The sequence below is a fragment of the Fusarium verticillioides genome, chromosome 8 (genome assembly GCF_000149555.1).
Source record: "Fusarium verticillioides 7600 chromosome 8, whole genome shotgun sequence".
In the NCBI taxonomy this organism is placed as follows: Eukaryota; Fungi; Ascomycota; class Sordariomycetes; order Hypocreales; family Nectriaceae; genus Fusarium; species Fusarium verticillioides.
The window spans coordinates 2,633,937-2,659,674 of NC_031682.1; the positions used below are offsets into that span (position 1 = coordinate 2,633,937).

At 48.5% G+C, this 25,738-nt stretch overlaps 14 protein-coding genes across 14 annotated transcripts; 10 read left to right on the top strand and 4 right to left on the bottom strand.

Annotated features, from left to right (window-relative positions):
- Nucleotides 1-626: 626 nt before the first annotated feature.
- On the top strand, nucleotides 627-3,282 carry FVEG_13501 (hypothetical protein). The gene has a single exon (XM_018902868.1). It carries the CDS (start codon nucleotides 672-674, stop codon nucleotides 3,210-3,212), a length of 2,541 nt encoding a protein of 846 aa, XP_018761699.1. The 5' UTR covers nucleotides 627-671; the 3' UTR covers nucleotides 3,213-3,282.
- A 626-nt stretch (nucleotides 3,283-3,908) lies between these two features.
- FVEG_17534 (hypothetical protein) lies at nucleotides 3,909-7,615 on the top strand. Its single transcript, XM_018906780.1, has 2 exons — nucleotides 3,909-5,208; nucleotides 5,257-7,615. The coding sequence occupies exons 1-2, from the start codon at nucleotides 4,167-4,169 to the stop codon at nucleotides 7,407-7,409; spliced, it is 3,195 nt and encodes a 1,064-aa protein (XP_018761700.1). The 5' UTR covers nucleotides 3,909-4,166; the 3' UTR covers nucleotides 7,410-7,615.
- A 437-nt stretch (nucleotides 7,616-8,052) lies between these two features.
- On the top strand, nucleotides 8,053-8,826 carry FVEG_13504 (hypothetical protein; the record flags this gene model as incomplete). Its single annotated transcript, XM_018902869.1, has 1 exon — nucleotides 8,053-8,826. One exon carries the CDS (start codon nucleotides 8,053-8,055, stop codon nucleotides 8,824-8,826), a length of 774 nt encoding a protein of 257 aa, XP_018761701.1.
- A 628-nt stretch (nucleotides 8,827-9,454) lies between these two features.
- Nucleotides 9,455-10,296, top strand: FVEG_13505 (hypothetical protein; the record flags this gene model as incomplete). The annotated part of the gene is made up of 3 exons (XM_018902870.1): nucleotides 9,455-9,621; nucleotides 9,671-10,005; nucleotides 10,055-10,296. The coding sequence occupies 3 exons, from the start codon at nucleotides 9,455-9,457 to the stop codon at nucleotides 10,294-10,296; spliced, it is 744 nt and encodes a 247-aa protein (XP_018761702.1).
- Nucleotides 10,297-11,037: 741 nt separating this feature from the next.
- On the top strand, nucleotides 11,038-12,634 carry FVEG_13506 (hypothetical protein; the record flags this gene model as incomplete). Its single annotated transcript, XM_018902871.1, has 2 exons — nucleotides 11,038-11,439; nucleotides 11,467-12,634. The coding sequence occupies 2 exons, from the start codon at nucleotides 11,038-11,040 to the stop codon at nucleotides 12,562-12,564; spliced, it is 1,500 nt and encodes a 499-aa protein (XP_018761703.1). The 3' UTR covers nucleotides 12,565-12,634.
- Nucleotides 12,635-12,683: 49 nt separating this feature from the next.
- FVEG_13507 (dTDP-glucose 4,6-dehydratase) lies at nucleotides 12,684-13,845 on the bottom strand (the record flags this gene model as incomplete). Its single annotated transcript, XM_018902872.1, has 3 exons — nucleotides 12,684-13,186; nucleotides 13,238-13,773; nucleotides 13,820-13,845. The coding sequence occupies 3 exons, from the start codon at nucleotides 13,843-13,845 to the stop codon at nucleotides 12,684-12,686; spliced, it is 1,065 nt and encodes a 354-aa protein (XP_018761704.1).
- Nucleotides 13,846-14,518: 673 nt separating this feature from the next.
- On the top strand, nucleotides 14,519-15,500 carry FVEG_13508 (dTDP-glucose 4,6-dehydratase; the record flags this gene model as incomplete). Its single annotated transcript, XM_018902873.1, has 2 exons — nucleotides 14,519-14,998; nucleotides 15,051-15,500. The coding sequence occupies 2 exons, from the start codon at nucleotides 14,519-14,521 to the stop codon at nucleotides 15,498-15,500; spliced, it is 930 nt and encodes a 309-aa protein (XP_018761705.1).
- A 370-nt stretch (nucleotides 15,501-15,870) lies between these two features.
- On the bottom strand, nucleotides 15,871-16,986 carry FVEG_13509 (hypothetical protein; the record flags this gene model as incomplete). The annotated part of the gene is made up of 2 exons (XM_018902874.1): nucleotides 15,871-16,855; nucleotides 16,904-16,986. The coding sequence occupies 2 exons, from the start codon at nucleotides 16,984-16,986 to the stop codon at nucleotides 15,871-15,873; spliced, it is 1,068 nt and encodes a 355-aa protein (XP_018761706.1).
- A 424-nt stretch (nucleotides 16,987-17,410) lies between these two features.
- FVEG_13510 (hypothetical protein) lies at nucleotides 17,411-18,343 on the top strand (the record flags this gene model as incomplete). Its single annotated transcript, XM_018902875.1, has 3 exons — nucleotides 17,411-17,490; nucleotides 17,540-18,040; nucleotides 18,088-18,343. The coding sequence occupies 3 exons, from the start codon at nucleotides 17,411-17,413 to the stop codon at nucleotides 18,341-18,343; spliced, it is 837 nt and encodes a 278-aa protein (XP_018761707.1).
- Nucleotides 18,344-19,510: 1,167 nt separating this feature from the next.
- FVEG_17535 (hypothetical protein) lies at nucleotides 19,511-20,809 on the top strand (the record flags this gene model as incomplete). Its single annotated transcript, XM_018906781.1, has 3 exons — nucleotides 19,511-19,807; nucleotides 19,857-20,483; nucleotides 20,531-20,809. 3 exons carry the CDS (start codon nucleotides 19,511-19,513, stop codon nucleotides 20,807-20,809), a joined length of 1,203 nt encoding a protein of 400 aa, XP_018761708.1.
- Nucleotides 20,810-21,324: 515 nt separating this feature from the next.
- FVEG_17536 (hypothetical protein) lies at nucleotides 21,325-21,770 on the top strand (the record flags this gene model as incomplete). The annotated part of the gene is made up of 2 exons (XM_018906782.1): nucleotides 21,325-21,338; nucleotides 21,437-21,770. 2 exons carry the CDS (start codon nucleotides 21,325-21,327, stop codon nucleotides 21,768-21,770), a joined length of 348 nt encoding a protein of 115 aa, XP_018761709.1.
- A 16-nt stretch (nucleotides 21,771-21,786) lies between these two features.
- Nucleotides 21,787-22,371, top strand: FVEG_17537 (hypothetical protein; the record flags this gene model as incomplete). The annotated part of the gene is made up of 2 exons (XM_018906783.1): nucleotides 21,787-21,977; nucleotides 22,107-22,371. 2 exons carry the CDS (start codon nucleotides 21,787-21,789, stop codon nucleotides 22,369-22,371), a joined length of 456 nt encoding a protein of 151 aa, XP_018761710.1.
- Nucleotides 22,372-23,388: 1,017 nt separating this feature from the next.
- On the bottom strand, nucleotides 23,389-23,851 carry FVEG_17538 (hypothetical protein; the record flags this gene model as incomplete). Its single annotated transcript, XM_018906784.1, has 2 exons — nucleotides 23,389-23,511; nucleotides 23,579-23,851. The coding sequence occupies 2 exons, from the start codon at nucleotides 23,849-23,851 to the stop codon at nucleotides 23,389-23,391; spliced, it is 396 nt and encodes a 131-aa protein (XP_018761711.1).
- Nucleotides 23,852-23,875: 24 nt separating this feature from the next.
- FVEG_13512 (hypothetical protein) lies at nucleotides 23,876-25,115 on the bottom strand (the record flags this gene model as incomplete). The annotated part of the gene is made up of 3 exons (XM_018902876.1): nucleotides 23,876-24,062; nucleotides 24,118-24,790; nucleotides 24,908-25,115. The coding sequence occupies 3 exons, from the start codon at nucleotides 25,113-25,115 to the stop codon at nucleotides 23,876-23,878; spliced, it is 1,068 nt and encodes a 355-aa protein (XP_018761712.1).
- Between the last annotated feature and the right edge of the window lie 623 nt (nucleotides 25,116-25,738).

Consider the following 25,738-nt stretch of genomic DNA (forward strand, 5'->3'; position numbering starts at 1 on the left):
CCGTTAGCCCGTCCAATGCGACATTTTCGCTTGGCTCAGCACAGCCCTACAAATTACACAATCTCAACAGTAAGAGCAGAATCCTCCAGGCGTCATGATCTGTTTCAACGCACCCTTTCCAGAAACACAGGCATTTGTTGTGTACAGTTGATGAGACATCAGAGAAATGAGACATCCCTCGACGTCAGCCCAACCAAACTAATCCGGCTGTCGGCAAGGCCTTCAAACTCAATCTCGCACGACGACACACGGCACAACTTGCCGTTTGTTAGGCCCCATCTCATCAAGTCAGGGGAAACCTGCCACTTAGCCGGACCCAGACCCCTAAAACCCACTTCGCTGGCATTGACTCTAGCCTGGTCCGTACTAGACCTGAAAATCCAATACGAGCGAAAATACGACCCGACAAACCAAAATGCATCGTCGAGCCCATAATGCGGCGCGGTCTAATGTAAGCGCTACTCCGAATTAACGGTCCAGATTGCTCGCGTGCTTTACAGTAATGCATCGCCCGAACCGTGTCCGGTCAAGTAATGAGGCTAGGCACTACAGAGTATGGGGTGACGTTAATGAAAGGGGAAGGGAGGCCCTTATTTAAGAGAAACGGTCTTGGCTCCCTGTTTCTGGTTTCTCTTCCCTTTTCTCGCTTTTTAGTCAGCGCGTTGTCCAAAATGGCACCCTTCAGGAGGATATGCTTGCTATACGCCTCAAAATTAGCTAACCAGCGCCTTGCTTTCACGCTGACCCTATTGGCAGTATGTGCTGCCAAGGGAGTGCATCTTCATAATCACAGGGCTTCAGTGACGCCCAAGCGCATGCTTCTCTTCTTCTTCTCCTTCTTTACTCAAGATGTCCTCCTACTTCTTCTAATCAGACTTCTCCTGAGCCATTGGGTGCCTGGTGCACCCAAGCCACGGAAGATCGTCAATACACTTGCATACTCCTTGATGACATACAACACTATCATTTGCACTGTCTCAGTTTCCTTTTATCTAGTATCGGGGTCTGAAATCCACTGGCGCAACATCGGTTTTATGGCCGATCCCACGGCGCAAGCGATTATTCTATCGGGTCTCACAGCTTTCATTGGTGTCTTTTGTGTCTTCGCTTGCTTAGCCGCACTGCTTCAGTTCCCTTGCTACACCCTTTTTGGCTGGGGTGGAGACCTCGTCAATTGGCCCCTTAGCTTCATCTGTCGCAAGTTGGGTCAACGGTTTAGCTACGATGCGTTATGGGAACGAGAAGATCTCTCATGGCTCGACATTGAGAGCAGCGCATATCACGACAAGGAACTGAAGCGAAAGCTCAGCTCGCCGTCGGTCTCACTGTTGAGTTCACCACGAAGCTCAAGAGGAGGTTCACCAGTACGAAGATCTCGACTCGGCCGTTTTCTACGCATACTTCCTTACCCGATTGTTACCCTTCTATTGACGGCACTTTTTATCCTGACTTTTATTCGACCCAAGGACCCTTCTCTGATCTTCCTCTCTTGGACAACTGGACTTTTACCATTCGTCGACTTTGCCTCGTCGCCATTCCTCGACAATCTACCATCGGTTTTCGGAAAGGGAGTACAGCGAACCTGGGACGATCGAACCGCGCTTGTACAACCTACCCCTTTCAGCTGGCTGCCGATGGACATACCAGCCCTGGACGGTTTCAAAGATTGGTATCTGGATCAACCGCACTACAGCGCCAAGTCGGACCCTATGAGAGTGTCAAATCTAGACGAGCCATTGCGGGATTCCCTGAAAGGAAAATTAGAAAAGCTCAACATTCGACATGTAGTTCTATTCTTCCTGGAAAGTACCCGACACGATGTATTTCCTATCAAAAAAGATGGACTAGTCTGGAATCGCTTTGCTGAGACCTTTCCGCATGGTCTGCCACTAGAAGTTCAGGAGAAGCTTGCCAACTTAACACCAACAGCAAACTACATTACAGGCGATTATTCAGACGGTTTCGAACACGCCAGTAAACCGGTACGAGGAGGGATTCGCTTCACCAACGCACATACATCAGGAACGTACACCCTCAAAAGCCTAACAGGTTCAATCTGCGGTTTATCGCCCCTAGCAGCAGATTTCAACCTCGATTACAGCCATCATATCTACCAGCCTTGCCTGCCGCATATATTCAACGCACTCAACAAAGCAGAGGAGAAGGAAGCCCGTACTAAGGAAGCTAGTCAGAAGGACAAGTGGAAGTCTTACTTTTTCCAAGCTGCGAAACTCAATTACGATAGTCATGGTGCTTTGATGTCTGCGATGGGATTCCCGGATGAGGGGGTAATTGGCCAGGAATATCTTCGCAGTGCTAACGCGAGGCATGGAGCGGTCACGTTGGAGAACATTAATGACTTTGCTTTTGAGGAAGATCCGCTGGAGGACTATATCACCGATGTCTTCGAAAACGCCAACAAAGAGAACAACCGCGTATTTTTGAGCCATATTACATCGACCAGCCATCATCGGTTTCACATGCCCAAGAAAGAAAAGTATACACCTCTAGCCAACGGTGGCCATCTCGATATGATGTCAAGATATATCAACACAATTGGTTACGAAGACAGGTGGATTCGCAAGGTGCTCGATATCTTGGACAAGCAAGGAGTTGCCAACGAAACCCTGGTCATCTTTCAAGGCGACCACGGTGTATCCCTCCCAGAGAACGATATCGCCTCGCCATACTATAACCCTAATGTAGGTGTTGAGCATGTCCCTCTCGTCCTCTCCCACCCGCAACTCCCAGCCTTCGACGTGGATGAAGGCGTTCACGCAACTCAAATCCTCCCCACAATTCTAGACATCCTCCTCGAAACAGGCTCCCTCAGCAAAACAAGCCGACAAGCAGCCCAGGACCTAATACGGAATTACGAAGGACAATCGCTCCTTCGACCTTTAGCTACGGGCAATGGACAATGGCAGTTCACCATCACCAATCCTGGGCGCGCTATGCTTAGCATCCGAGATGGCCGGTATCCAGAGCGTCATCTTGTTGTGCCGATAATAGAACACGTGGCGTGGAAACTGGCGGACTTGACGAAGGATCCTTATGAACATAACCCTGTACAGGCGTTGGATTTTAAATCGTTCTTGGAGGAGGTGGAACAGAGGTTTGGGAGGGATGTTGCGGAGTGGGCTGAAGAAGGTGCTTTTATGACGAGATGGTTTGTCAAGGAAAACAGCAAGCGTTGGCGTTTTGATCTTTAAGATATTTGTATAATACTGTCCAGAGCGAATAGATAAAAAATACATAGAAGGAAATATGTCCCACGGTAGACGGTCTCTTGTCCAAGCAGCGATTGACGTACAAATGTGGCAGAGACTTCGTATGACGCGATGCCTAAGCCATGTTACCCAAGGCATCTGGAACCGCATTCAAAGCTTGTTCCCGGTAATAAATCTTGCAACGAAAAGCATTCTTGACTGGCATCACTTCATGATTCGTTATCAGTCGACGGACCGGGCCGGGCCTAGCATACTCGGAACAGGGACTTGGACAAAAGCGTCAATTGCATGTAACTCAATCTCGGTCGCTTATGCATAGTCAATCCAGCGAAATGTGCAGATACTAGCAGACACGTAAGTACCTATCTATAGGAACACCGCCATAAAAAATAAAGGTTTATCCAGGCTTTTTTTAACTGCTTCAACGCCTGTACACAGCCGAGTTGACTATTATCTATCATGTGAGGCGTGTGATGTAAGCACCGGCGTTTCTCAACATTTGTTCTCATCCTTGTTTTCGCGCAGATCACGAGAACCCCAATTGTCAGGCCAAATCTGACTGGTAACGCGCCACCTTTGCAATAATTGGCTGCAAATCGCTATTCTGCAAGGATCATGAGACTGTTGCCTGCAAAAGTGCACAACCAACAGACAGAGCTGAAAATTACCCCGCTCCGTCATTTTCAACCCGATTTCTCTCTTGCAACACAACAGACAGACTTCGACACATGAGCAAAGGACCTAGCAGCTATCAGCACTCTTTTCCTCCTATTATACTGGCTCTGTTGCCTCCTTGAGGCATCAGAGATCACCTTGGCTGACTGAGAGCCGATCGCCGGACCCTCCCTGTCCAGACGGCGGCAAAGAGCGTCAATCTGCGCATCTCAATCCTGAAGAGCCGACTGGGTAGTGTAGCCTAGTCAGCGGTGTTCCAAAATGAACTCTGCGGACGGTGACCGGGCCTTAGTCAACACCTCCGGTAGCTATGCGAGCTCTGCGAACTCTGCAAACTCCCAACCCCCTCGCCCTACTGACCGCCGTGGCTTCGAGATAGCTATAATTTGTGCATTGGCGCTCGAGGCAGATGCTATCGAGGCCTTGTTCGATCATCACTGGGAAGACGACGGTCTACCTTTCAATAAAGAGCGAGGCGACCCGAATGCATACTCAACAGGAGTAATTGGTCGCTTTAATGTAGTCCTCGCATACATGCCAGGAATGGGCAAAGTCAATGCCGCTACTGTTGCTGCCAACTGCGGAAAAAGCTTTCCAAGCATCAAGCTTGCTCTAGTGGTCGGCATCTGTGGTGTCGTTCCGTTCAGCCCTACCAAGGACGAGATCATCCTGGGCGATATCATCATCAGCAACGGAGTCATCCAGTATGACTTTGGGCGACAGTTTCCCGAGCGCCTGGTCCGTAAAGATACGTTGCTAGACGTCCCAGGCAGACCTAACCTAGAGATTCGCGCAGTCCTAGCAAAGCTGAACGGACTCCGACACCGCCGCCAGTTGAGTGCTAAGATTGAGAGCTTTCTGGATGTTCTCCGTCAGGATCCGGAGCTTCATGCTGAATATCCTGGATCTACGGAAGATAAGCTCTTTGAGGCTACCTACCGTCATGCGGATGATCGGAGGTCATGTGAGCAGGCTAGATGCACAGGCGCCCTAGTCAAGAGAAACCGCCTATCGACTACAGATGTGCCGCCAAAGCCTGCTGTGCACTTTGGTTTGATGGCTTCTGCAGATACAGTTATGAAGTCAGGCGAAGATCGTGACCGCATAGCCTCAACAGAAGACGTTATTGCCTTTGAGATGGAAGGCGCTGGCGTTTGGGATAGCTTCCCATGTATTATTATCAAGGGCGGTTGTGATTATGCTGATAGTCACAAAAACAAGGTCTGGCAACGGTATGCAGCAGCCACAGCTGCAGCTTGCGCGAAGGCTTTTCTGGGCTTTTGGACCCCGTCAATTACTCAAGGTTCGTAGCAGTTAGCGTTTGATGGAATGGAATTAATTGTGTTTCAAGATGTCGCGTATCTGACTGCAAACCTCAAGAGACGCTGCTCATTAGCAGATCGAGAATATATTGAGCAGAGAAAAAGGCTCGCCGAAGAGCCCACGACAGAATCTAAGAGTCACTACCTACCGCTGCCGAGGAACAAGAACTTTACAGGTCGCGAGGGAACAATCGCTGAGCTTCAAAAACTTCTCTTCACTGACCCCAATGGCCAGCGAGTCGCTTTGGTCGGTTTGGGCGGCGTTGGTAAGACACAAATTGCTCTTCAGCTTGCACATCTTGTGAAGAAAGAAGAACAGGCAGACCGTAGCTACTCTGTCATATGGATGCCGGCGTTGAGCATGGCGAGTTTCGAACAAGTCTGCACCAAGATGATCAGCGAGTTTGGCATCGAGCAGACAAATGACGAGAACGCCAAGGAAACATTTAGGAAGTTTCTAAGGTCAGAAAAAGCCGGCAATTGGTTTCTTATCATCGATAATGCAGATAACATCGAGACTCTGTACGGAACAGCTGAGGCCCCGGGAGGCATTGTCGAATTCATACCAGACTGCGAGCACGGTTACATTCTGTACACAACCCGATCTCGTGAGGTTGCTGTTAGCGTGGCGCAGAACAATGTCGTTAAGCTGTCAGGAATGGACGATGAGGATGCGAAGGCCCTCTTAAAGAGTTCATTAATTGAAAAGGACCAGATGAAGGACACTATTCTTATCGACAAGCTCCTACAAAAGCTTGCCTATCTACCTCTTGCTATCACCCAAGCTTCAGCATACATGAAAGTTAATGAGATCTCAGTCAACGAGTATCTCCACCTCCTCCAAAATACCAACCAGGATATGGTGGAACTGCTGAGTTGTGAGTTCCGTGATAGAACTCACTACGACTCTTCCCAAGGCGCTGTCGCTACCACCTGGATTGTTTCCTTCAAGCAAATCCGTGCTTTACACGAAGACGCTGCGACAATTCTCTCTGTCACGGCCTATCTTGAACCGAAAGCCATACCTCGTGCCTTGTTACCGCCTCTGGGTTCTGAACAAAGAATGACTCGTGCTATTGGTACGCTCTGCGGATATAGCTTCTTGAGTAAACGAGAAGATGGGGAGACGTTCGACATGCATAGCCTCGTTCACCTTGCCATCAAAAGATGGAATGAAGAAGAGGGACTTGAGGCAGGAACACGACAGATGACATTCGCACATATTGCTGAGACTTTCCCATACGACGACTGGGAGGACCGTGAGTTATGGCGGCAGTATATGCCACATGCACTGAGACTCCTAACAAGCGCGGATGGTGCCAATATTTCCCACAGAGGTCGACTTGGAGATAAGGTTGGCCGATGCTTGCTCATTGACGGACAGACAAGACAGGCAGTGCATATCCTTGAGTCTGTGGTTGAGCTCGACAGGACAACCTTGGTAGAAAATGACATTGATCGATTGACAAGGGAGCATCAGCTTGCAATAGCGTATTATGACAACGGGCAAACAAAACAGGCAATTGAGCTGCTCGAGCATGTGGTTGCAATGAGACCAGACTTAGCAGAGAATGACCCTGCCCGGCTGGCATCACAACACGCGCTTGCATTAGCATACGGGACTGACGGAAGAGTAAAGGAAGCAATCGAACTGCTTGAGCATGTGGTTGCAATAAGACCAGATCTATCAGAGAATCACCCTAACCGGCTGGCACCACAACACGCGCTTGCATTAGCATACGAGACTGACGGAAGAGTAAAGGAAGCAATCGAACTGCTTGAGCATGTGGTTGCAACAAGACCAGATCTATCAGAGAATCACCCTAATCGGCTGGCATCACAACACGCGCTTGCACGCGCATATATGACTGACGGAAGAATAAAAGAGGCAATTGAAATGCTTCAGCATGTGGTTGCAGTGCGGAGCGTTGTGCTATCAGAGGACCATCCTGATCGGCTGTCATCAGAACTTGCACTTGGAATAACATACCAACAGAACGGTCAAACAAAAGAGGCAGTTGAACTGCTTGAACATGTGGTTTCAGTTCGAAAGATTGTACTATCGGAGGACCATCCTAATCGGCGGCTATCAATAAAGTGGCTGCAGTACTGTTATGATAGCTTAGAGGAGGTTGGCGTTCCAACAGAGTCAGAAGGCTGGGAAACTGTTGATGAAATGTAATTAGCTCTCCAGGGCGTTACGAATATGGGAGTTTGCGCAATTGCTTTCAATAAATGCTCGGGATTTATAGAGCAGCAGTCGATCATAGATTGGCTTTCATTATTCGCTAATCGTTCCAGCTGGGACCATCACTTATCATCCTAGCTGCTGTGGTTGCGAGACAAATACCATACCAAATAAAGAGGGAAGATTATGGTATTGCAAAAGCCGTGTTCACGGCAATAATAACATCTTGAGATGGTGCAAATGTTGTCATCATGCTTTGAACGGCAAAGACTGTTCCTTAGAGATGTTAGTTCGGAAAACAATAGGCATACTGTAGGGTCCAGAGAATGCCACCCAACCATCTTGCTAGACAACAGTTGTTAATACCTCTCTTGATACTACCATTTTTTCTTAAAATGGTCTCTTGGGAGGGGAACTCACCAAAAGAGGAATCATTTTGCTTCAAAAAGAGTTATACGGAACCTAGTGGACCGAATGAAACAGTCAGTTGCTGGCCATTTTGCCTATTATGGCTAATAGCCACCAAAGGGCTATGTAAGAGAGCCGTCCACTGATAGCAACAAGAAAAAAACAACTTGACCAGTTTGGTTCGGCTCTCACGAATTAGCTTACTGCTATTCCAGAAGATCAACACAAAATGTTGTCCATGACAGTTTGCTTCGCAGCTCTCAGTGCTCTTTTCGCATGCAAGGTTTCGGCTCATGGCCATGTGTCCGAGGTTCTCGTCAACGGCAAAAGCTACTACGGCCACGACCCCACTAAAGTCCCATATGTAACTCAGCCAGAGAGCATCACTTGGACAAACGGCGCCAAAGACAACGGCTTCGTCACCTCCACCGCGAGCGCACTGGCGTCTCCAGACATCATCTGCCACCTCAACGCCACCAATGGGCTTCTAACCGCCGACGTCGCTGCTGGCACGACCATTACGGTTCGCTGGTCGGACTGGCCTCAAGCGCACTGGGGACCTGTCCTGGATTACATGGCGCGTTGTCCAAATGATGATTGCACAACCGTTGACAAGACCAAGTTGAAATTCTTTAAGATCGATGAGATGGGGCAGTTGACGAGGGGAACTGTACCTGGCCAACCAGGGTACTGGGCAAATAATAAACTTCGGGATGAAGACTTTTCATGGAACATCACAATCCCGGCTAAGCTGGCACCTGGAAGCTATGTTCTGAGACATGAGATCATCGCCCTTCACGCGGGAGGTGCAGAGGGGTCAACTCAAATGTATCCTCAATGTATCAATCTGATTGTGAAGGGGGATGTCATTGCAAAGCCTGACGGCGCGTTTGCGACTGATCTTTACTCTTCTAAGGACGCGGGGCTGCTGCACAATGTTTTTGTAGATGAGTGGAGTGATGCGAAGTACATCATTCCGGGACCTTCGGTAGTCACGTTTTAGGGCAGATGCCGTGTTAACATTCATCAAAGGCTTTGCTGGGTCTGTTGCTTGTTTTGTGGAAGCCGATCAATTTAAGACTCCGTTTTGATTACTCTTGAACCCCGCGCGCTGCCCGATTAGGAAAACGCGCGCTTTCTGGCTGAAAGCCTAGCGATGTAAGGATATTTATCTACGGATCGTCTCGGACACCGACGTAGAAGCTATTGGTCCATGGCATGCGGTAACAAGCGTTCAAGGTTAGGAATTATCGGCCCAGACTGGTTGAACTAATGGGTATAAAGCCTGCTGGTCCCAGGCTACTTGTTTAGAAGGCCGTATCAGCATTTCAGTCAAAGACAGTTCCACATACGCCATACACAGTAGTGCAAAGACAAGTTCTCTTGCGTTCCTCCATAGAAACTGAAAATGGTCGTTGTTGCTGTAGCTGGAGGAACCGGTGGCATAGGGGGCGCTATTGTCGACACACTTCGCCCAACCCTTCACCATAAGATGATTATTCTAACTCGCAAGGTAAGATATCTAGCGTTAACTACTGACTCACACACAATCGTCTAAGCGCATATAGATTCTAACTACACCTTAGGCGACCGATACTTTTGTTACCTTAGATTACAGTGATGTTGACGTAATGGCAAAGGCCCTCGACGACAATAATGTTCACACTGTCATCTCGGCCCTGCGTGTCTTTGATCCAGCTTCCTCCGAGGCAGAGAGTAACCTCGTGAAAGCGATAGCCAAAGCCAACACTCCGAAACGGTTTATCGCAAGCGCATGGGGTATCGAATATGCCGAGACGTAAGTTTTCTCCTTCCAGTTCCTGTGCCATGATGTTGACATAAGCTAGAACGCCAGTCGGCCAAGCGCGAGGCCGCACTTTAGTCGAACTCCGCAAGACAAACCTTGAGTGGACTCGTTTCGACAACGGGTTCTTTCTTGACTATCACGGTCCGCCGACGTTGAAATCATATATGCAGAGGGTTGCTTGGGCTATTGATATCGCGAACAAAAAGGCCGGAATTCCTGGGACGGGAAATGAACCGATGACGTTCACGTATACCTTCGATGTCGCCAAGTTTGTGGTTGCAGCTTTGGATCTGCCCCAGTGGGAGGAATTGATGTATTGCTACGGCGAAAAGACGACGTGGAATAAGTTCCTGAAGCAGGCAGAGGATGCTATAGGTAAGATAGGGACATAGGAGCACTGGTTTCAAAGCTGACAAGAAGATAGACTCCAACTTCGATGTCGCGTATGATCCTGCCGAGAAGCTAGAGAAGGGAGAGGTTGCTGAACTTCCTTTCAACAGAAAGGCGGCTGATTTTCCTCAGAAGGTGCTAGAAGGTCTCATGTCACTCTGGGGCCTCTATGTACTCGAGGGAAAGTACGATCTGCCGACGGACAAGGCTCTGAACAATGTATTCCCATATATCCATCCATTGAAGGTGGAGGATGTACTGGGATTGTGGCAGTGATGCACTCGATTTTGGACCTATGCATCTTCCTTTGGGGATGAGCTATGTAGCTGGATCTTCATGACAGGTCGCTTCTCAAGTACTACGTCTTGATACGACAGAGGAAAATCATAGGCTGGAGTCTCATCTAGCTTTGAAACCTTCCCCCCTCTCTACTATGCTTAGATTCAAATTCAAACTTGCTAGTATTCTTCTAAATGGCCCATGTACTGAATATATCAAGCAACCTAGTCCAAGCAATGTTTGTTCTTTGAAGTATAAAAGTGCTCGGATGACATGATGTCAACTAGAAGGAAAAATGTAAAGTGTAAATCTTTCTCGCGTAGGGTTTACTCTGACATCCCGTCTCCTGAGGACGTGTCTACCAAATACTATCATCTCTCAGCATCATTGACCTTTACGCTCATATGGCGTTCTAAGTGGAGACCAGATCAAAATGCTCCATTGGACAACGTAGCTGAGATCCGCCACACTCTTTTAGGAAATCGCGCGGTCGCCCTTTTTGGCTTCATCATTTAACCTTAGTACATCACTTGATCGAATTCCATTTCTCAACCAACGCACAGGAACCTAAACCGAAGGAATAACCCCGCAGGCCCTAGGTATTCAGCAATGGCACGGATCAAAAGCTGCTAGACATGTCGTCTTCGCCGCAAGAAGTGTGACCAGGGGCAACCAGCATGCCACACATGCTCGGCGCTAAACATCCAGTGCCACTATAGCCCGGATCGACCGGACTGGATGGATGGCGGCGCAAAGCAGGATGAGATGGCGCGGCGGCTCAAGGCACAGGTCAAGCAGGGTAAGGAGCGACACTACGTCCAGGTTCTCAACATTGGAGGTGCAGCCAATGCGGCGAGTACAGACAGATACAACGAGCGCGATGACCCCCCGGTTTGGAAGTTTGAAGGAATCCCTGCTATCGATGCCTTTCAGGGACTGGACGTGAACTTTACCATGATCTACATGGATCAGGCTTTCCCCTTCATCTTCCCTTTCTACGCTCCTTCGATGATACAAGGCGGACGAGCGTGGGTGTTGGACATCCTAAGGCATAACAAGACAATGTTCCACGCAGCAATGAGCCTCAGCACGTATTTCTTCACCCTCGTCTTGTCAAGCGAAAACATGAGCGAGTACCAAGTATGTAGACAGATTATCTGGACTTAGCTTGAAGGATATGCAGGTGATGCCATCAAGAACTTGCAGACGGAGGTTCTGGCAATGAATCGGCTGGAATCCATATCGTTGATGCAGAGGGCCCGTGCCATGCAGAGTATCGCGCAACAGATGTTTCTCGAAATGGCCATGGCAAAGACGAACGAATCGAGCATGCATTTGGCCGCTGCAATATCTATATTCGAGGATATTCTTGAAGCCAATAAGGTCAACGACAGAGTCGACATGATGAAGATCATGGCCCAGCTAGAGAAACAAACATGGGCACCTCTCACAAACCAGCGCCCCGTCTGGAACACAGAACAAGCTGCCCTCCGCTTTTACTTTGCCACGTTACTCTGGGCGGATGTCGTGTCCTCTACTTCTCTACAGACAATGCCTCGACTACGGAAATACTACCCTGATCTGCTACCTCAAGATTACGGAGGTACGGCGACAGATGGTCTGTTACGTATGGAGGAATATGTAGGCTGTGAGAGCTGGGCGCTTATTGCTATCGCTGACACGGCAGCACTCGATATTTGGAGACAGGAGGAACAGAGAAATGACACGTTGAATGATGATGCCCTCATAAACCGGAAGGAGCATATAGAGAGTGTACTTCGAGACGGCTTAAGAAGACTTGATGAGCGACGCAGCACTCAGGAGACACAGCCTCAGCGCATCATTCAGAGATTTCATCTATCCAGCGATCCAAGACATCTCAGAAAGCAAGATGCAGCAACTCGTATCTGGGCCCACGCCGCCCGAATATACCTCTCCATAGCGACGCTCGGGTGGCAACCAGACAACCCAAGTGTCCGCGAGGGTGCAAGTGCGGTTCTCCGTCTGCTCCAAGAGCTTGATGACCCTGCGATTCTACGCAGCGCTGTGTGGCCGTTTTGCGTAGCTGGGTGCGTCGCTACTGTAAGCCAGGAGAAAGGATTCAGGGATCTGGTAGCGGCATCTGGGTCACTGCGGTGTTTCGGAAGGGTAGGAGATGCGCTGGGGATTATGGAGTGTGTTTGGAGAAGAAGGGGAGAACTTGGTGTAGAGTGGGACATGGCAGCGTGCTTTGAGATAATGGGCGCTCCTGTGTTGTTACTATAAGACCTTCTTGTCGAAGATAAATCTGTAATGGAATGATGAGGAAGTTTAACTACTAATAAATTCCTAAGGCATCCGGCGTCTCCCTCTCACAAAATCAGTTGAGCAAACAAGACCAAATGTTAAACTTCCGGTAGACTGGTAGGTGTTACTACCTGTTCCTCCTGCTTCTTGCTCAAAGCTTGAGGGAAGGGCGTCAATACAGGAGAAATGTCGCCCCACCACTTATCACCATATCGCTTATACCAATCAATCGTCGTCTTAAGCCCCTCCTCAAAACTTGTCTTTTGTTTCCAACCTAACATCTTGAGTTTGGTAGCATCAACAGCGTACCTTTGATCATTGAACGGGCGGTCATGAGTATGTTTCACCCAGCGCTGAAAGTCGTTCGTATCCTCAACATCAATGTCCATCTCGGTAAGAATAATATGACAGAGTTCGATATTGGAGATCTCGTCGCTGGAGCCAATGTTGTAGATTTGGCCGATCTCGCCTTTGTGGAGGATTGTATCAAAGGCATCGGCGGCATCTCCTGCGAAGAGGTAGCGTCGTGTTGGACTCCCGTCTCCATGAAGTATCACGGGTTCACCGCGATGGAGTAGTGAGATGAACTTGGGTATGATTTCTACCACCATGATTAGAGTCAACTTAACAAAAAAAAAAGATGAGTACTTACTCTCAGGGTACTGATGCGGCCCATAGACATTATTACTCCTCACAATAATAACAGGAAGTTTAAAGCTCTTCTGATACGAATTCACCAATATCTCTGCTGCAGCCTTACTCGCAGCATATGGATTTGTCGGCGATAGAATACTCGCTTCAGGAAGATCATCATTCCCATGCGCAACCTCTCCATAAACCTCATCGGTAGAAATGTGGATGAAGCGCTTGATTCCTACTGTTTTCGCACTCTCAAGAAGGACATGGGTGCCGTACACGTTTGTCTCTGTGAAACTGTATGAATTACCGAAACTGATATCAACGTGCGATTGCGCTGCAAAGTGGAAGACTGTGTCAATGTTATAGCGATTAAGGCAGTCTAGGACTTCGCTTGGGCTTGTGATATCGCCTTGGTAGAAAGTGAAGTTGGGTTTCTCGCGGAGAGCGCGTGTGTTGTTAAGGGAGGAGCAGTAGTCTAGCTTGTCGAATGATATGACGTTGTAAACTCCGGGGTAAGTGAGGACGAGGTGACGAACGAGCCATGATGCACTGTCTTGTTAGACTCTGCCCATTTGGTTTCTGGGGGATCACTTACATAAAACCCTCGCCTCCTGTGATCATGATGTTCTTGACATCTTGCTGGGGCTCGAATTTGGTGCTGCCCGTTAGAATAGGTGCGTGCTACCAGATATCCCGCTCGGGGAGAAAACTGTAGCCCATTGTTTTCGCAATTGAGATGATGAAACGACAGACTGGTGGTAGATGGCTGTAACAAAAATTGTGCACCAGTCGCTATGAAGATTATTAAGATATCGATTTTTATTAACAATTAAAAAGGTGTTCTATTCTCATATCTTCTCCCCATGAATGTTTTGAACTGTCGTATTCCCGTGCAATCCCCACACCCTGCCAGGGAGAGACCCTTCAATGCACCAAACTCTATCCGTATTCTCCCCTTTGACCCCTTATCCCTGTAGGGCGGAACTAACATCCGCTCAACGCAGTTTAACGGCTGAGGCGGTAGTCCCAAGCTTCGTCTTATCCACTCTCTCCCCCCCTGTCTCATTTCCCAACGCATCAGCTGACAAAATTGACCTCGAACTGCTGGTTGCTAGACTCCAAGCCTAGCACATGAAGCTTAGACTTATGAGACATAGCAAAGTGTATGTAATCCAGATCGTCTCTCAGCTCTACCCGTCGCTCAGATCCCGCTCTCCAAGTCTTCAGTACACCACCGTCCTTGTTTCTACCTCATACTTCGACTCCTATCATATTACATAACAAAGTCGTCACAATGCCTGGAATTGATCTCAACGGTTCAAATGGCACAAACGGCCTCCACCTCCGTAGACCAAACCGCTTCCTCATCTGGGGCGGTCGCGGCTGGATAGCCGGCCTTCTGAAAGATCTCCTCCTCCGCCAAGGCAAGGAAGTCTACACCACAACTATCCGCATGGAAGATCGCGAGAACGTCGCCAAAGCACTTGAGCTCTACAAACCGACGCACGTTCTTAACGCTGCGGGCTGTACAGGTCGACCTAACGTCGATTGGTGCGAAGACAACAAGGCGCAGACTGTCCTTTCGAATGTCATTGGGACTTTGACGGTTGCGGATGAGTGTTCTCGGCGAGGTATTCACTGTACTGTATTTGCGACGGGGTGTATTTATCAGTACGATGATGAGCATCCCATTGGGGGAAGAGGGTTTAAGGAGACTGATGCTCCGAACTTTGATGGGAGCTTTTACTCTATGACGAAGGCGCACGTTGAACCTGTGAGCATTTCCGATCCCAGTACTATACGTGTCTAACATCATTACAATGCAGATCTTGGCAAGCTTTGACAACATCTTGATTCTCCGTCTTCGCATGCCAGTCAGCGACGATCTCAACCCCCGGAACTTCGTCACCAAGATCTCGCAGTACGAATTCGTAGTCGACATACCCAACAGCAACACCATTCTCCACGATCTGCTCCCTGCATCGATCATCATGGCTGAAAGCAGAGATACTGGTGTTTACAACTTTACAAACCCCGGTGCCATCTCACATAATGAGGTGCTCGGCTTGTTCAAGGAGATTGTTCGACCGGCGTTTACGTGGAAGAACTTTAGTGTTGAGGAGCAGGCCAAGGTGATCAAGGCTGGAAGAAGTAATTGTCAATTGGATAGTACTAAGCTGGTGAAGAGAATGAAGGGGTATGGGTATGAGATTCCTGAGGTTCACGAGGCGTATAGGCAGTGTTTCGAGAGGATGAAGGCTGCCGGGATCCAGTAATATTCTTATCATTCTCTTTGTGACTGAGAGCAATATCGGCAGAGAGAACCTAGACTTATCATTCTCCGTAATCTAGTTGTAGCTTTGGCTTCAGAAATGCTCTATTTATACGATCTGGTTCACTTTGCTATCAATGCTCAATTCTTGTAACATCTTGTCTGAATTCTGAGCTAGATGTGTTGTTTCGAGGTGTCACTGGTGGCTCCCAGCTCTTGTCACCACTCAAAGTTTCCTATGGCACTTCAAGTTGTTAGGTTCCTTTTAAGTGAGCTCTCTTATCGGAAACCACCTCAAGAAACATGATAAAGATGGCACCTTCTCATTATTTCTATGCTGACTAGTTATTTCCAAATGCCAAACTCATCCTCATTTACCAATTTTGCGCACAATCCCCCGGCACAAACGGCGCCCAATCCATATCCAGAATCATCTTCGCCTCAGGGCAATAATTGTAGATATGCTCCCGTCTCTGCTTCGTCCCCCAGATAGCCCCATGCATCCACCCCGCTCCACCAATATGATATCCCATAGGCTCATAGGACCCATCCCGCCAATCATCAATCCCTTTCACCCACTGCCCCGGTCGTCCAGGTTGCTCCAGCTGCTTCATCATGTTCACATGCTCACACTCATCATCATCATAGTCACCCTCGCATTCCGGCTGGGGTACTATCTCCCCAGGGCCGCCGTTCATCTCGCCTGAGAAAAGCTGGGATACAGAGCCATTTGCGACTCGACCGTCGACATGATGGCCCAGGCGTGCAGAGAGCCAGACATCCTCTGGCTCGCTGTTATTGGCGCGCTGTTGGTTCTGCAGAATGCTGACGATACTGCTTACCCGACGAATCGACAGCCCGCCGTTCCCACCGTATCTTCCTCTTGTATCCCACGGCGCTCCAACATAGTCATACCCCAAAAACTCATCAATAGTGCGTTTATTATTCGCACAGAGTATCGAGTCCGTCTGAAACACAAGCAGCATCTCCGCAGGCTGCAGCACAGTATCATACAGCCATAGATTCGTCAAGAAGCGAGAAATCATCTCTTGACCGGCAGTGCTCATATTCGAGGGTATATACGTCAAGTCCAATTTCCCAGACTTGACGTGCTCGCGCATTGCGGCGGAGGAGTTCACATGTGCTACTGACTCGTTGGAGCCCATGAAGCGGAACTTCCAGTCTGGCGGCATCTGGTACATGAATTTGAGGATCAGAGGGGCGATGATGGGCTGCGGTCTGTTTTCGATGAGGAGAGCGACTTTGGACTCGTTGTATATGGATTGATTGGCATAGTGAAGAGTGATTTTTGGGAGCGTTGGTAGCGGCACTTCTGTCAGGTTGAGGATGATGAGGATACTAAAGTCGTCAGTCTCGTCGCTTTCAATAGAAGAGGGAAATATTTACCCGGAAACGGTAATTAGTCCTAAGATGGCGATTCGTGATAGTGACGATAGCCGTCGCGGCGCTTGAAAGATTGAACTGATCATTGTGATGACATGTAGAGATTGATGGAGATGGTGGGTGCTGAAAGCAGCTGCACGCCCAGAAAAAAGTTCGATTGCATAAATCGGGACAGTATTGCAAATCGTGCTGGACACTTAGCGTCCATGCTCGGAGTACCTTAAGTCTGACTAGGTCTTAGTGAAAGACCCTGCGAAGGGATTGCCAAAAAGAGTATGGACAAGTCCAAGTATGCCACCAACTCACCCCCATTCCTTTGCCCGTTGATAAAGACCATTAGAGATGAACATGGAGACACTTTGATCTTTTAGTGCATTGTCCTTGAGGGTCCTTTGTCCCCAAGCCAAGAGGGTCGCCGAACCAAACGCGATTCTAAGCCCCTCATTACTTTTCTTTCATGCACTTGCTCATCCATGCCATTGCCCGTCAAATCTACAAGTCTGAGTTATGATGCCTTCTTTTATCAAATCGAAGCTTCGGCGGGATTCTCTTCAGGCGCCTCTCATTGCCATCGTAGCATTACTCTTTGCGTAAGCGACACCTCCGCTTTCAAACGATCGTGTTCTAACAGCTTCTCAGATGGTTCATCGCCCTCGTTGTTCTCCCCCAATGCAAGCCCGCTATCGCTTCAGCTCGCCAGAATCTCCCCTCAATCGCCATCGACTGGTCTCCCAACAATGACCCCCGAAAGAACTACAACGCCTCCAAAGTAGCTCTGATCATTGAACATGAACCGTTACCCCTTCTTGTTCCTCTAATTCTCCACATGATCGGTGTTGTGCCCCCAGACTGGCGCTTCATCTTTATCGGATCTCAAAAGAGCGTGTGGACTGTCGGTCGTGCTTTCGGGATACAGGTTCAGCAAGGTTTGGGCAAGATTGAGCTGATGCAGCTGCCACAGCCATGGAAGATTAGGTCAAAAGAGGATAGAAATCGCCTTCTGACGGATACCAGGTTCTATGATGAGTTCCTGCCTGGAGTTGAGTGGCTCTTGAAGTTCAGCAGGGATAGTATTCTATGTGCCAACTCGGAGCTGAGCTTGAATGACTGGCTGGACTACACTTGGGCTGGCGCTACAGAGTAAGCTACCTCTTCCTCATTCTCCTCATCAACTAACAAAAATTCAGCAACAGACAAAACAAAGCCCTTGCAGTCTACGGCGATCTCTCCCTCCGTCGCATCTCAGTCATCAAGCAGATCCTCAGCTTCCAATCACGATACAACGACAGTGAAGCTGATGACTCATGGTTCGGCTCGCGTCTTGAAGTCCTCCCCGATGCAAAACTAGCCATGACTTCAGATCAGCCCTTTGCCGTTCAAAACAACATCACCTCAAGGCCGATGGGGTATAACCTCCAAGCACGTGGGAATCTGGTGGACTAGGAGGTCTGGAAGTATCCTGAGGCCAGGAAAGAGGCTTTGAAGTATTGTCCGGAGATACATATTATTCTCAATATGAAACTTGAGAAGGAGAGGTGTCCTGGAGATAATCTCATGGGTCAGATTAATCCTACGACGATTACGATGGAAGAAGCTTTAACTACGTCCTAGAATTGTTCTAGAAGTGTCTTATTATCCTATTCATGATTCAACTCTACTTCTAATGATGCTGTTTCTTTCGACTGTCTTACTGATATGGTTACCATTTGTTGCTAAGATCTCAGCGCTACAGAAGTGTAACCGATCAGGACTCTTACAATCCCTAATCACTTTTGGACTAGTACACAACGCGCATCGCTCGCGAGATGCAGAAATGCAGGCCACTTGGCTATACGCTAGCTATTGGCGAGCAGGCAGCCGTCCGGGGATTTAGATACCCCTCAATAACCCTTCAAGGGCCCGCTCTCCCCTTTGGTCTAGTTTTTGTCGTCAACAACTACTAGTCTGTCTCGTCGGGCGCTATCCCGTCCCGTGAAGGGATGAGACAAATCCGGCCGCGCTACTGACCCTTCCGCCCTTGCACTAAGCAAAGCTTTTTTTTCTGGTCCAGAAACACAAATGAGATTGTCTTCCTCAGCTAGCAGGAAGCTAACGTAGGTGAGACAGATTTAGACCTTGGCTTTAAGGGATGAAGATTTTTAGGTCGTGTAGCTCAAGTAGAGGTAATCTTTACTAGATTTAGGGGACATTCACTAACTTTGTCCAGAATGCTCTTTTCACAGTCTTGAGTTCTCTTACTCCCTGCGGCAAGCAAAAATTAGACTCTACTGTGATTCTGTGCTAGAATTAGAGTAATCCTGCGAGAGGCAGTAGAATGCCAGCTCCCTCAGTGCACAGGGGATGAACCCTGGAATGGGGACGGAGAAAAGCGATGCCTGGCTCCTAAGTACTTGGCCCAATGACAATTCGGTGACCTTATCTTCTTCATCCATCTTGAGAATGATATGCTCCCAGAAAGTGATTTTGGACAAGCGCCATTCTGAGTTGAGTGCTGAGACTACACTTACATCACGCTCGTTACCTCTACCTCCTGCCTCGCATCTCACACAGTTCGACGACACCTTCTTTCTTTGCCCATATTCTCTGCCACTACACTCTTTTACCCCAGCTATGTCTCTGAAAAGAGAATCCAAGCTGTACCTCTTTCCCGAGGAAGTATCTCCGTCTTCATCTTCAACAACAATAACCTCTTCACCTCAGACCTCCAATATTGACGATGAAGATTTCAGCAGACGACCAAGTGACTTTGAGCTCAATGATCTCTTTCATGATGACGAACCGCTTCTATCCGAACACAACGATTATTTGCGAGAGAAGGAACAGGAACAGCCTGTATCTAGAGCATCGAGCTCGGTGATGAAGTCAACATTTTGGACGTTGGTCAATGTCGTTGCTACAGTCTTGATTGTATATCCCCCTCTTCTCTTTCAACGCCGTGATGCTGACTCTGCTTCAGGTCTTCACAAACAAAGCTATCCTCTCTGGCAATTCCCTCAAACACGCACAACTCTCCTTCGCAGCGTTCCACTTCACTATCACGGGCCTCGTGCTCTTCATCCTCTCTCGCCCCAGATTCGCCTTCTTCACACCTAAACCCGTCACCATTCGACACATGATACCGCTCTCCACCGTCATGGCCCTCAACGTCATTTTTCCTAACCTCTCGCTTGCATACTCGTCCGTACCATTCTACCAGATCTCGCGTATCTTGATTACACCTTGTGTGGCTGCTATGAACTTTGTACTCTACAGAGCTACACTTCCTTTTTATGCATGTATGGCGCTAGTTCCGGCATGTATTGGTGTCGGGATGGTCTCGTATTTTGACACTAAAGCCACGAGTGCGAGTGCGGCTACGACTGGGCTGCTGGGTGTTATCTTTGCATTTCTGGGTATTTTCTTTTCGTCGCTTTATACAGTCTGGCTTGAGAGTTACAGAAAGCAGCTGAGTATGACGAGTATGCAGTTGTTGCTCAACCAGGCTCCATTGTCTGCGTTCCTGCTGCTGTACTTTATTCCATTTGTTGATAAGGCTCCTGATCTGGAAGATTTATCTCTAGACCTTTGGGTATTGGTTCTTTTGGTACGTTCCTATCTGTCAGGTGGAATGTCCGCTAATGAGCCATACAGTCTGGCATCTTTGCAGCCTTGGTTAACGTCTCGCAATTCTTCATCATTGCGGAAATGGGTCCGGTGACTAGTACCGTTGTCGCTCACGGCAAGACCTGCATTATCGTTGCTATTGGCTGGTACATCTCCGGTAGAGACGTTGCTGATAAGTCTATCATCGGCCTCATGATGGCTTTGCTTGGAATAATCCTGTGGGTAAACTGTGTTATGTGCCGTGCTCTGGACTTGTCAGTTGACCTGTTACAGGTACTCGGCCGCTATTTTGAGACAGGGCCATAGGGCATAAAGCATAGACGGAGAGCGAGAGAAAACGCACATTGATCACAGAACACATAAATTCAGTTGCGTCACGTGTATGCAATTGCCGGGGTCTTATTCTGGGGGATGCTGCATGCCTGCGGGTGAAAAGATTAGTGGTCGAGTAAGACACAGACTGGAGGTGAGCATCACAACTAGGGTTCAGATAAATACTTAATTTTGGAGGGGCTTGGGGTTGACCCGCTGCAGCCGGCTTCTTTGTTCATGTCTGCCCAACGTGATGATAGCACATTACCCTGTATCTACATGGTAGCAGAAAGAATAATACCAAGACAGCTCAGGTAAAGCAGTAATAACATAAACACAAGATATTTATAAAAGGTTGAAATAGTTATGCGTCACCAAATCTTACTAGAGGTCCCAGCATTTGAGGCGCTTCTTTCGATTCTATTATGTCAATTGATGCTCTCCGGCTAATGTGTTTTTACTACCCACCCACTGTACTGACAGCGCAACGAGAACACTACAATTGGAACATGACCACTGAGTTGTGAACAATAAGCAGTTTTCTATAAAGGAACACCTTGAATTTTGAGATTCTTATTCACTCGGTTGTTTAATGAAATGTAATTTTGTTCATTGTCGTAGCACGGGTTGGTTGTTGATTGAATTGAGCGCCGACGATGATGACGAGGAGAGCGAGCAGACGCCGAGAGCTGAGCCTTCGCTGTCGGATGAACGTGCTTCTCAACGCACTGGTAGTACTGGTGCATCGGGCGCATCATCTCCCACCAAGGCTTTGCGGGCGCTCAAGTATCAGGACGCTGGGCTTGACCATGTGAAGCTCGACGTCTCGGACGAGACACTTTCAGCGTCTCTGGTGGAACTGGCGAACGACATGCAAGACTTTGGCAATGGTGAAAGCGTTGTACCTGTGTATCTTATGGTTGGTCCCATCGGTTCTGCTGGCATAGCCTGGTAAACTGACGTATGAAAGGATGAGATCAAAGACCTTGGCACAAAGACAACCCGCTCATGGCAAGTTCCAGCCTTATCGATTTGACGACGACGACAAGCGTTACCCGAAGACTACGCATCGACAACTCAAACTTGGCGATGTACTTCAAGTTGTTAGTGATGCTCGAGACTGCGACGAGTATCAGGCGATGAGGCGTATTGGAACAACCATGTTCACACGCCCCTCCTCAACATCATCTTCCGCGGAACCAACCCTTGCCCAACACAGCTCGATGGCTTCACATCTTGGTACGTCAACCCCCTTCGCCTCACCTTAATCATATCTGACATTCACAAACAGCACCACCGCCTCCATCCTCCCCGAGTACAAGATCCACGCCACTGTCGGCAAGAAAGTCGATTACGCCAGCTTCATCAACCCCGAGCAGGACAAGTTCCTCCCCAACGCCACCAAGCTCATCGACAAGGATTGTGCGACTGCCACGGATAACAGCATTAACCACACCAGCTTCCAGCGCCTCCTCGATCGACCCATCTCTTTCAGCATTGAGACGAAGCGCGGTGCGCAGACGGCGCAAAAGGCGGAACTTCAGATGGGCGTATAGCATGCAGCCCAATGGAAGCATTTTAAGTCTCTTGCTGGTAGCGGTTTGGTGCATCTGCCGTTTATTCCTGGGATGATTGTCCGAGGGCACGTTTAGGAATTCGTGGCCTCTCCTTTTGTCGATGGCAAGACTGTGTGTATCCATTGCTTTTGGCTGAGATTTATCGAACTAATCGGCTTGCAGACCCTTTTTACCGCACATGGCTCTTTTGGATCGACTGCGAGCTTGCTCTTGACTTTTCAGATCATTGCTGGCGTCCAGCGCCTGAGAATCTGGACACTTGAGGTCTTCTGGCCTTGGTATAAGACGTATGTACTTGGCCCGAAGCCATCGCCGGTCGCCGCGGCGGGGATAGCATGATCGGATCTCTTTGCCGTTCATCATTTGCAAATGAGCGCCATGGCCATCTCACACCCTAGACTAAGTTCTTAGTCCTTGTACCACCAACACGTCTGACCAGCAAAAAGCTACAGGGTGTAGTGCTCTTATCCCATCACTGTACTTGGTCCATCATAGCGACTTGGAAATAAAACTTGGATGGTCAGGCTACAATGGAAACCTTGGTTGACCTTTGGATGATGAAGCTTGGATGCTGAGATGAGGATCAATTTGCACATGGCATGTGTATAAAGCAGAAAGCGTGATTTCGCATCTGATGCGACTCTATCCTGCATTTGGATCAGGTCACGAGCCGTTGAATAGCAAATTGATGGGGTTATGCAAGTCTAAGAAAGTTGCGTTTTAGTAATTTCCGCTCATGAATGTTCTATGCCAACCCACCGTATTTGTTCATGCCGCATGCTTACCAGCCATAGATAGTGTTCGGATTGAGAAAGGCTCTATTTATAAATGGTGTATTGCGTTAGATTGTTCCTCGATTATTTAACGTCACCATTCCGGCTTTCCATATCTATCACTTTGCGGATGGTGGTCATTCCAAGTCGCGTGCGCATAGACCTGAACATCTCAAAAGAGTAGAGACAAACGAGCGACATTGTTTTAAACAACTGAAGCACCTTATGCAAGACTCGCCCGTTCATATCCCTTAATCCAGTATTCTGATTGCAGGAAGACGCCAACATTGATGGACAGCCATGGTTTGATCGGATCAACTACAGCAAGATCAAAACGTCGAATCAGCTATAGATACACTCACGCATTAGCAAATGGGTCGAAAACAGAATGAATCGCGTCGTTCAAGACCTACCTCAACAAAAACTTTGTTCAACTCCATCAGCGCAATATTCTTCCCAAGACATTGCCACCGTCCGTATCCAAACACAAGCTCAAGAGTCCCTTCCATAAGACGAAGGCTATCAACAGAGGAATGCAGCCATCTTTCTGGACGAAACTCATCCGAGTCTTCGCCCCAGATGTCGGTTCGGCGGAAGATACCCCAGGCGCAATAGCCGATCTTAGTACCTTCAGGCAGATACTGTCCTTTGAAGGTATCGCCACCTTGAGGGACTTCCTTGCTCATGAGGCCGACAACCGGCGGGTGAATTCAAAGGCCTTCTTTGATAACGGCTTGGAGGTATGGCATTGCTCGTGCTTCGGCATCAGTGACGATAGGGTGACTTAGTTTGGAGTTGTCGATCTCTGCTCGCATTGCCTGAACCACACGAGGATTGGAGATGATGTAGAGTAGAGTTGCTCGGATGGCAGTGGCGGTGGTGTCAGCACCTGCTAGGCTTGTCGGTGTTAGCTACCCGTCGTATTAAGGCGCAGAGTACGGCCTTGACTCACATTTGCATCAGAATCTCCGACTCAACCTCATGCTGGAGGAGCCCCCGCGAAACAAACGAGCCAATCATGTCTCTCTGAACCTTGGGGTTTGGACCAAAGCGTTCGGCCGCAACCTTCTTCGCGATCGCCATGACTCTACCCACGCCAGCTTTGTCCTTGTCCGACGGCAGCATACTCCTGAAAATGGGAAGCTGCAGCAGTTTAATCATCCAGGGCATTACGGTGGTAGTGATGATTGTCGGCATGCTCTCTTCCATCGCAGTGATGTAACCATTCACATCCGAGTCGGTCTCCAAGTCGCCAAACGCCTCACCAAAAGCCAGCGCAGAAATGACATCGAGCGTGAAATACTGGGCCTTGTATCCAAAGTCAAAAGGTATATCTTTGGATATGTATTCAGTATCAAGCAAATCGAGCAAACGCTCGACGTTCTCATCTATTGTTGTCTCGATGTTGTCAACTTCCTTGCCGGAATATGCTGCTGCCATTTTCGAACGAGTGCTGGCGTGCAGATCATCGTCGCGCTGGGACAGGACGTTGTCTTTCGTTGGATCGAGGCGCATGGCGTCGTACCAGCTGGAGCGTTTATATCGTGTGCGCACATTGAGCATGTGTTTCATCAGATCTGGGTCGGACGTAATGAGGTCGTTGGGTCCTACGCGGACGATGTCGCCTGTCCACTGGTGTTAGTTGGCAAATCCAAGTGCTCCGATGAAGTCGATAGAATGACATCATTTACAACGAAACCTCAGAAATCACGCGTATGAACAGGCGCTACAGTTGTACTCACCATATTTCTTGCAAGTTTCCCAAAGGTCAAGATATGTACGACCACCACCGACTCGTGAGATGAGCCATAATTGACTGAAACCCGCAATCGCGGGGCCTTTGAAATGGCGCAGGTGGGCCCATTGACGAATCGTTGAGACAACATACCACAGAACAAAGACAACTCCGACAAGAGCAGCAGCCCGACCATCAAGGTGAATAAGTCCCATGACAGAGTCAATATCCTCAAAGATATCTATTGGAACATGAGTGAGTTAAAATGTCTCTGCACAGCGACTTTAACGGTCAGTGTTACCCCGCTTCTTTATAGATCCAGGGTTCGTTAAGCGACACGCCGTGCAATGTTACAGTTTTCTCTGATTTGGAAATGCCCGAGTGCGTGCACAGACTTTTGAGTGATATGATAGCGACGATCTTTGCTATTTAAGGATTTGAGAAGTATGGTTTGCACCAATTGAAAATCCTCAATTATCAACTGTGTATAGTCCGTATTAAGGTACTTAAGTCACTTGTCGTGTTGACAATAGTAGACCCAATATCACAGCAGCGGGGGCGAATCGGCTGCTTAATTCTAATAAGGTTGATTTCTCTATTAGCTTTTGGGATATATTCTCAGTGCTGTTGCGGCATGCGTTGTTAAGACTAGGGTTAACGTTAAGCGTCTTAAGAACGGGATGCTTGACGGCAGGGTGAAAACCGAACATCCCGGATCAGGCCATCATCGTCGTGGGGAGCTATGGGCACCGTATCACTTCTATCTAGCTATTCTGATCCGCGTGCGGGATCAAGGATTGCTACCAATCCCCGGCTTGCAAAGCTATTTCCACTTGGA

Coding starts and splice junctions, on each gene's coding strand:
- FVEG_13501 (XM_018902868.1), top strand. CDS start 672: ATGGCACCCTTCAGGAGGATATGCTTGCTATACGCCTCAAAATTAGCT.
- FVEG_17534 (XM_018906780.1), top strand. CDS start 4,167: ATGAACTCTGCGGACGGTGACCGGGCCTTAGTCAACACCTCCGGTAGC. Junction 5,209..5,256: donor GACCCCGTCAATTACTCAAG/GTTCGTAGCAGT, acceptor TTGTGTTTCAAG/ATGTCGCGTATCTGACTGCA.